At 41.6% G+C, this 9,204-nt stretch overlaps 1 protein-coding gene across 1 annotated transcript; it reads left to right on the forward strand.

The window, feature by feature from the left end:
* The first annotated feature begins 1,018 nt into the window (after positions 1–1,018).
* LOC138959277 (uncharacterized) lies at positions 1,019–5,643 on the forward strand. The gene is made up of 2 exons (XM_070330684.1): positions 1,019–2,090; positions 3,764–5,643. The coding sequence occupies exon 1, from the start codon at positions 1,123–1,125 to the stop codon at positions 2,077–2,079; it is 957 nt and encodes a 318-aa protein (XP_070186785.1). The 5' UTR covers positions 1,019–1,122; the 3' UTR covers positions 2,080–2,090; positions 3,764–5,643.
* The last annotated feature ends 3,561 nt before the right edge of the window (positions 5,644–9,204 follow it).

Here is a 9,204-nt window from a genome sequence, read left to right on the forward strand (position 1 = left end):
CACACATGTTAAGTTCTTAGATACCTTCATCGCCAATGTGGACTTACTGCAGAGCCAGGCAAAAGAGTAGACTTGCTCGCAAAACACGTGAAACAGCTGATGATAGCGAAGCCCAACCGTGCCAGGTAAGGACGGTCTGACAGATTCTCAAAAGTCGTCTGCTAACGAAGCAAGGGGAGGGTACTCGTGTTTTTGTTTTGGTTCGCTAGCATCTGGTTATCTTGTAAGTTGAATGTTCGTTTTTTCCCACCTGCATTGCTTTCATAATGAAAGAAACGTTTGCTTATTGCATCTCATACATCAGATCAGTTCTGAGATTCATTTTTGCGTGCAACTGATATGGTTTTCTGAGCCGTGCAATACGATTTTGGAACTTCATACAAATGTGTCACATTGTTCGGCGCGAGGTCAAAGGTCGGGAGCAAAGTAGTTCTTCGCCCAAATCGGAATCTGCACTATCATATATTTTTTTGAGTCCATGATGTATTTATTGAGCTATAAAAATACAACATATATACCCATACTGAAGTAACAGAGACAAAGAAGGGAGGTCATGGGATATATATATATATAATATATATATATATATATATTATATATATATATATATTATATTATATATATATATATCTCTCTCTCTCCTTTCTCTTGGAAACAAGTAAATAATTATGTGATAATATTACATCATTGCTTGATATTCATAATGCATTTTGAAATGGGTTTTTTTGTAATTGTTTGACATGTTAATTCCATTTCATGCAGTTTACCGAAACTACGGTTTATGTGAGAGTGCGCATGCGCTAGGCTAGCCATACCCGTATGTGTAATGGCGGCCATGGGCAGCATGTGGGAATTTTCGGCGTAGAAAACTTCATTTTCATCCGGAAATCGACGTAACCTGTTGTGTTTTGTGTGTGAAATTGATTGTTTCTGCTGGACAAAGTAAGTGCTTTATCCTTTATCGTGCCGAGTTCGAAAAAACCGCGAGTCGCGATGACAGAGAGACAAGTAGAGTTGGAACTCGATTCGGACTCAGAATTGAATGACTTGATCCACGCACCCGACACGGGTGGAAAGGAAAAACCACAAACAGTCACTCTACCAATCTCGGATTGGGAAAAGATGAAGAGTCAAAATGAGAAAATTTTGAAGTTTCTAACTATGGTGGTAGACAAAGATGGCGACTCGAAACAATCGAAAAAGAGAAAACGTGACGTCAGTGATGACGAACAATCTGTGGAGACTGGGGATGATTTCGATCACCTTCTTGAAGAAATGTGTAAAACTCAAGCATCAGAATCTCGACCCGAGGCTGAACTGAACGACCCCAATGAGAGTGAAATTATGAATGAACTGGAGCAAGATTTTGACATTTCTGAGACTCTTGGTGATGAAGTTGCAGATCGAATTGCAAAACTTGTATCAGTGATGGCAAAGGGTCAGATGACCGAAGAAAAGATGAAGCAAAAAGAAAGAGAGTTTAAACGCCCAAAGAACATTGAGACAGGCGTCCCAAAAGTGAATCCCGAAATCTGGGGTTTGATGGAACACAGTGCCAAAACGTATGACTTAAAATCACAACGTCAACAGAAGTTACTGTACACGGCCAACAATGCTCTTGTTGTGGCCTGGGATGTGTCCCTAAAAATGGGGGTTGCCAGTGAGGAACAGAAAAAGCTGATCAAAACAATTGCTGAGGCAAGTGGGCTGATACTGAAAACAGCGTATGACATGTCACTGGACAGAAGAGCAAAAATACTGTCTGGACAAAATGTGAACAGAAAATACAGAAAACTGGCATCTTCAAACATACCAGTCACTCAGTGGCTATTTGGGGATGATCTCAAGTCAGCGTGTGCTGATATTGACTGTACAACCAAACTTGGACTTGCCTTTACTCAATCAAGTAGAGGGCAAAAATATTTCCCATCCCGTCAGTATGCACCAAAAAACTCCGAATGGAGAGGAAGAGGAAGGTGGAACTGGAACGGGAAGAGAGGAGCTCAGTTCAGGGGGAGAGGGAGAAGTCAAGGGAGACCATTCTTCTCCGGCACAACGACAAGCAGGCAAGCAGAGTAGACAACAAAGAGGTATGTGAAATAAAGAATGCCACATTTGAAGCAGGTAAACTGAAACATTTTGTTCACAATTGGAAGAAATTGACATCTGATTCCTTTATTCTAGATATGGTACAGGGAACAGAAATTCCTTTGAGTGAAGACATTGAGAAGGTGGAAACTCAGCATGAGGCCAAAAATCAAGTTCCTGGTCACTTATTTCAGATAATGGATGCAGAAGTAGAACATCTTTTGGGTATGCATGTCATTGAGCCATCAAAACCAGAAGAAGATGAGGTGGTTTCACCTATTTTTCTTGTTGAAAAGCCAGATGGGTCACATCGGCTTATTTTGAACTTGAAAAGATTCAATGAATCCGTTGCGTACGAACATTTTAAAATGGATAACTTGTCAACTGCTACACAAATGATGACTAAAGACTGTTATATGGCCTCAGTTGATCTTAGACACGCTTACTATTCAGTTCCTGTCAAACATCAGTTCAGAAAGTTTCTAAAATTCAGATGGCGTGAACAAATGTTTCAGTATACATGCTTTCCAAATGGTTTGAGTAACTGTCCAAGGTACTTCACAAAGCTGCTAAAACCAGTGTATGCAAAGTTGAGGGCACAAGGTTTTCTGTCTACCTCATACATTGATGATTGTTATTTACAGGCAGACACAGTTGAAGAATGTGAAGTGAATGTCAGTGAGACAGTAAAACTCTTTGAATCTCTTGGTTTCACAATACATGATGACAAATCTGTTCTCAATCCAAGCAAACGGTTAAAATACCTTGGGTTTTGGTTGAATTCTGAAGATATGACTGTATCACTTCCAGAGCAAAAAAGGCAGAATATAAAGGCAGCCTGTTTTAGACTCAAGGGAAAGAAAAGAATCAGAATCAGAGAACTGGCTCAAGTCATTGGAATGTTGGTTGCCACTTTTCCTGCTAATAGGTGGGGACCTCTGTATTTCAGACAGTTAGAAAAAGACAAGTCTGATGCCCTTAAAGTAGCAAAAGGAAATTTTGAGTCTTTAGCTAATCTATCTGACAATGCTTGTTCAGAGTTAGATTGGTGGATTGAGAACATTGATGAGTCATACCATACAGTGCAAAATGCATGCCATGACATAACAATCCAGACTGATGCTTCTTCTACAGGAGGTTGGGGCGCAGTGTGTGGAGACCTGAAAACAGGGGGACGATGGTCAATGAATGAAAGAGCTTTTCATATAAATGTGCTTGAATTACTGGCAATAGAATATGCACTGAAAAGTTTCAAAGCAAAACTCACAGGGAGACATGTCTTGGTGTTATCAGATAACACTTGTGCTATTGCCTACATAAAGAATATGGGAGGATCACATTCACATGGATGTAATGCATTGGCTAAAAGAATCTGGATTTGGTGTAAAGATAATTTGATTTGGTTATCTGCTACACATATTCCTGGGAAATGTAACACTGAAGCAGATATGCAGTCACGTCAGTTCAATGACCGTACAGAATGGAAATTGAGTGATGTTGTATTTCATAGGCTTAAAGAGAGACTGCTGAATCCAGAAATTGATCTCTTTGCCTCAAGGTTGAATTTTCAGGTAAAACCTTTCATGTCATGGGGACATGATCCAGAAGCGTATGCAGTCGATGCATTTGAACACAACTGGTCAAAATGGCTGATATATGCATTTCCCCCTTTCAGTCTGATTCAAAGGGTGCTGATGCAGTGGAGGAGAGACCGGGCAGACGGCATGCTGATTGTTCCCCTGTGGCCAACCGCGGTGTGATTTCCCCAGCTTCTGCGGTTGCTAGTCCAGGAACCTGTGATTCTTCCGAAAGGGAAACGTCTTCTGACTTTACCACACAGCAATGCAGCACATCCACTTCAGAGAAAACTACGTCTCCTGGCTTGTGTCTTATCAGGCAATCTCTCAAGACACGAGGCCTTCATGGAAAGACTCAAAGCATCATCTGTGCTTCATGGAGAAGTACAACCAAGAAACAATATGCCTGTTATCTTGCGAGATGGCGATCCTTTTGTGCTCAACGGTCAAGTGATCCCTTGCGTCCCTCTGTAAATCTAGTGTTAAGTTTTCTCACTGATCTCTTTGAAGCTGGATTAGGTTACAGTGCAATTAATACTGCCAGAAGTGCACTTTCTTCAGTTATTTTGATGTCAGATAAATCTACAATTGGTACTCATCCTTTGGTTGTGAGATTTTTGAAGGGAGTTTTTGAACTCAGGACACCAATGCCAAGGCATTCCAAGATATGGGATGTTGGTGATGTTTTGAAATACTTTAAGACTCTTCCAGACAATGCTCAGCTTTCATTGAAAGACATAACGCTGAAAGTATCGGCTTTACTTTTGTTGGCATCTGCTCAAAGGGTGCAAACTCTTCATTTGATGAACCTAGAATCTGTTTGTTTTTTAGAGAATAAATGTGTTATTTACATGACAGAAAAGTTGAAACACACAAGACCTGGGTATCATCAGCAAAATTTAGATTTACCAGTATATACTGTGGATGAGCAAGTTTGTGTAGTCAAGTGCTTGAAAGAATACATTGAACGCACAAAGAAACTGAGAGTTGATCAGAGCGGTAAACTGTTGTTGTGTTACAAACCGCCTCATGAACCAGCATCAAGGGACACAATTTCTCGCTGGTTACGGACAGTATTAGCGAGAGCTGGATTGTCAAGTTATACACCACACAGCTTTAGATGTGCAGCGTCATCAGCAATGAAGAGGTCAGGTGTACCTCTTGGTGATATTCTCAAAGCAGCTGGTTGGACCAATGCAAAAACATTCAAACAATTCTATGACAAACCCTTGCAGAGTCAGATGAAAAAGAACACAATCTTGAATTACTATGGAAAGAAAAGTGTGTAGACAAGCACTGTTGTGAAAGAAAACTTTATTGATGCAAAAAAGCATTGATGAATTTATTATTGATGCACAAATGTCACAGAAAAAGGGTGAAATAATGTGTACGGTTGTAAAAGAAAACTTTCTTGATGCAGAAAGCATTAATGGTTTTGTTTTTTGATACGAAAGTGTCATTGATTTTGAAATGTGCAGTAGATTGTTTCGAGTATTCTGAATATAATACTCATACCTCTGCTACTTTTAGAATTAATAAAGTGATCAGAACAAGAAACATTTATCTTCTAAAATGTGAGTGAATCAATGAATGTTGAAATGGAAGTTTGACAACAACAACTTTGAAGTCTCACATAAACCGTAGTTTCGGTAAACTGCATGAAATGGAATTCAAAACATAAACGAGTACTTACCAAGTCGAAGTTTGTGTAGAATTCCATGATGCAGTTTACAGGAACGGAGGGATATGTGCCCTCCCTCAATAAAACCCACCCTCTGTTTACAACTTAACTTTTGTTGTTGTAAAACTTTGTAGATCATCAAAGAGTATGTGGTTTACGCTTTGATGATCTATGCTGTAAAATATGGCTAGCCTAGCGCATGCGCACTCTCACATATCCCTCCGTTCCTGTAAACTGCATCATGGAATTCTACACAAACTTCGACTTGGTAAGTACTCGTTTATGTTTTGAATTATATACATTGTATTGTAATTAACTTAACTTCTATTTCTTCTTGTTATTAATCGAGTTACCCTCAATGGGCGAGGGCCGGACGAAAAAAAGCATGTATACTTTGCCTATTCTGTCACCCTCGATAAATAAATAAAGTTCAACGTTCAAAGTTCTCCTCCCCCCTCCCCCCTCTCTCTCCCTCTCTCTCTCCCTCTACCTCTCTCTATCTCTGTCTCCACATATACTTCCTTCCATCAATTTCAAGGAGAGATAAGCTGTCAAAGCACTGGCTGAATGCAGCCGCCTGTCCCTTAAACTAACAAGCTATGCAGCTAATGATTGATGCGCTTTCTTATTTCTCATTATATGGTCACTGGCCGTGTGCTTCGGTAGATCCATATAGCGCTGTCATCTTTTGACAGAACGTCGTGAAGCCACTTGCCATTCCGGAGTCGATCATAAGCTGTGCGGAATTGCATGTATAATTCCACGCTGATCCGTGTAAGATCATACCGTCAAATGTGGTATCTGCATCATCGCTGGTTTTGAATAGCGTTCACGTACGCGCGTGAACAGTAGGCCTACACATAGAACGTTGTGTCGTCTTGTGACAGAACAGAGTGAAACCACTTGCCGTTTTGGAGAAGATCATTATTCTGTGGGGAAATCCATGCAGAAGTTCAGGCTAATCCTATTGAGATTGTTCCGTCAAATGAGGCATATGATGATGGCATGGTTCGAAAAGCGTTCACGGGTGTACACACGGGGGCATGAACAGTACAGATTGACACAGACATGCAGCGCTGTCAACCTTTCATAAAGCAACTTTACCGCCACTGGCTATTGGAGAGAAAATCGTGAGCTGGGCGGAAATCTTTGTTGACCCCTGTAAGTTGTTGACCCCTACCAAATGTTATAATCGAAGTGGCTGAACAGTGTACACACAAGACACAAAGACATAGACTCGCACAGGCACATTATATGTCATCTTTCGACAGAGTCACTGTCTTGCTCTATAGGAGACGATCGCAATTATACGCCGAGGTACATGTGGAAATCCGGGCTGACCTCTGGAAGATCGTATCGTCAAATGTGCTATCTGCCCACGTTAATCAGTGTAAGATCATACCGTCTTTTGATAGAGCGTCTTTTGATAGAGTCACGTACTGTCTTGCTCTTTTGGAGACGATCACTAGCTACGCGAAAGTCCATGTGGGAATCCAGCTTGACCTTTGTAAGATCTTATCGTCAAATGTGCTATCTCATGATCGTAGAATTGTTCGTACGAGTACACACGGATGCACAGACCCAAAGATTCACACAGATAATATCATGTACGTAGCGCTGTCATATTTTGATGGAACACCGTTAAACCACTGCCTTGCTCTTCTGGAGAAGATCATCAGCTGATTGGAAATCCATGTTGTACGTACTCAGTGTTGATCCTGGTAAGATCCTCTCGTCAAAATCAGTACCTTATGAATTGATTAATTGGCGTTCGTTTGTAAGTGTTGGCGTTGTTCTCTCACCGGCTAGTCCGATACTGCAATCATGTCTTCCTTTCCTTGCCCTCTGTGATAGAAAGCCGTCAAAGAAATTAACTCGCAAGATACATGTGCGTACTTGCGGTCGAGGATTCAGAGATCCAAGCAAAGCGATCATCTCGAATGTACTTCTTTGTTTTTCCTCATCAATAAACGGCCTGTAAGAAAACGCAGCAGGTTTTTTGCTTGAACAGTTTTGTCGCTTGTTGAAACAAAAATTACCTGAAGGTACCTGCATGCATTGAAACAATCAGAACATTGTGATCATCTTGTTTATTGCTCATAAGTGCCGTTATTCATCTGATGGAACCGCGATTGGAACCCGTAGCAGCATTAGGAAAACTCACTGCATGACAGCGCTGATTTACATTTCAAAATTCTGTTAGATTGAAAGTGAGTGTGAACCCCGCAAGAAAAAAATAGCTGAACCTATGTTCTTTCCTGCGCACAGCATTATCAACGCTGTCATGGAAAACCCAGAAAAAGAAGACAATAAGAGAAGGTTAAAGGGACAAGGATACAACTGGATGACATTCACACTGACCAGCGAGAATGGACAGGGTCACCATCACTGACCCCACGCCGTCATCGTGCGATGAGTGTTATGGAAAGAGACACGAGGGCCATACACGTCTTGACACAGTTGCTTCAGACGAAGGTCGATGTCCAGTCAGCGTAGTAGCACTACCACATTCCATGAAGCTTTCTCATGCTTCGTTCATTGGCACCACTGTTTTACTGTCCCGTTCTAGAACTATGGGCAACAACAATAACAACAACAACAACAACAACAACAACAACAACAATATCAACAACAATAGCAACACCAAAAACAACATCAACGCAATACCTTCAAATCAACATATCCCTGTCCATCTGGAAGTCCTCAAAGACTGTATCACGGTTTCATGTATAAACCAAGGTTTTATTCCCAAACACGTTGAAAAGGCTATACAATAGAAGAACAAAAACATTTTGTAAAGGACAAGCTGACCGATGGTTAACCTTCACACTGGTCAACGAGAATGGACAGGGTCACCATTACTGATCCCACGCCCTCATCATGTGATGGGGATTTTGGAGAGAGACACGAGGGTTATACAGGGTTGATGCTGTTGATTCGGATGACACCCGCTGTCCACTCACTGTATCGGGATTTCGAAATTCTCCTCCCCAGCTCAAGAGTACTGCGAGTGACTTACTGTGATTTTGGATGTGTGTTGCCAAACTGTATGTATGCATGTAGGATTGTTGCCCATGTTTGACGGAATCCATTTTTGTCGACACCCTTGACTTATTCCTGTAGACTCCCTGTGGAGCATAGGGCCGCAACAACTGTCGACACCCTTAGAGTGACCGAACGATTTTGGCCGGTGTCAGGTTGTTGTAGGATTGTTGGACATTTTTGACAAAATCCATATTTGTCAATACTCTTAACGTGACCGAACGAGTTTGGCCGTCGTCAGGTTGTTGCAGGATTGTTGCCCATGTTTCACGTAATCCATGTTTGTCGTCACCCTTAGATTGACTGAACGATTTTGGCCGGCGTCAGGTTGTCAAAGGATTGTTGAATTACCCATGTTTGGCGAAATTCATGTTTGCCTTCACCCTTCGGGCAACTGGACGGTTTTAGGTTAGCCAATTGTCCAGTTGTTGTAGGATTGTTGCCAGTGTTCGACAAAGCAATGATTGCCTTTACCCTTTGGGCGACAGGACGGTTTTAGGATATAGCCAGTGTCCAGTTGTTGTAGGATTGTTGCCAGTGTTCGACAAAAGCAATGATTGCCTTTACCCTTTGGGCGACAGAACGGTTTGAAGATACAGCCAGTGTCCGGTTGTTGTAGGATTGTTGTCAGTGTTCGACAAAAGCAATGATTGCCTTCACCCTTTGTGCGACAGGACGGGTTTAGGTTAGCCAGTGCCCATGCAGTTGTTGTAGGATTGTAGACCATGTTTGACAAAATCCATGTTTGTGTTCACGCTCAGGGCGACTGGACGTGTTTGGCCCGTGTCAGGTTGGAAAGCAAGATTGTCAAAGAAA

Source organism: Littorina saxatilis, linkage group LG2 (assembly GCF_037325665.1).
Source record: "Littorina saxatilis isolate snail1 linkage group LG2, US_GU_Lsax_2.0, whole genome shotgun sequence".
Taxonomy (NCBI): domain Eukaryota; kingdom Metazoa; phylum Mollusca; class Gastropoda; order Littorinimorpha; family Littorinidae; genus Littorina; species Littorina saxatilis.

What these genes read in the sequence shown, in the direction of transcription:
- LOC138959277 (XM_070330684.1), top strand. Translation starts at nt 1,123, where the DNA reads ATGAAGAGTCAAAATGAGAAAATTTTGAAGTTTCTAACTATGGTGGTA.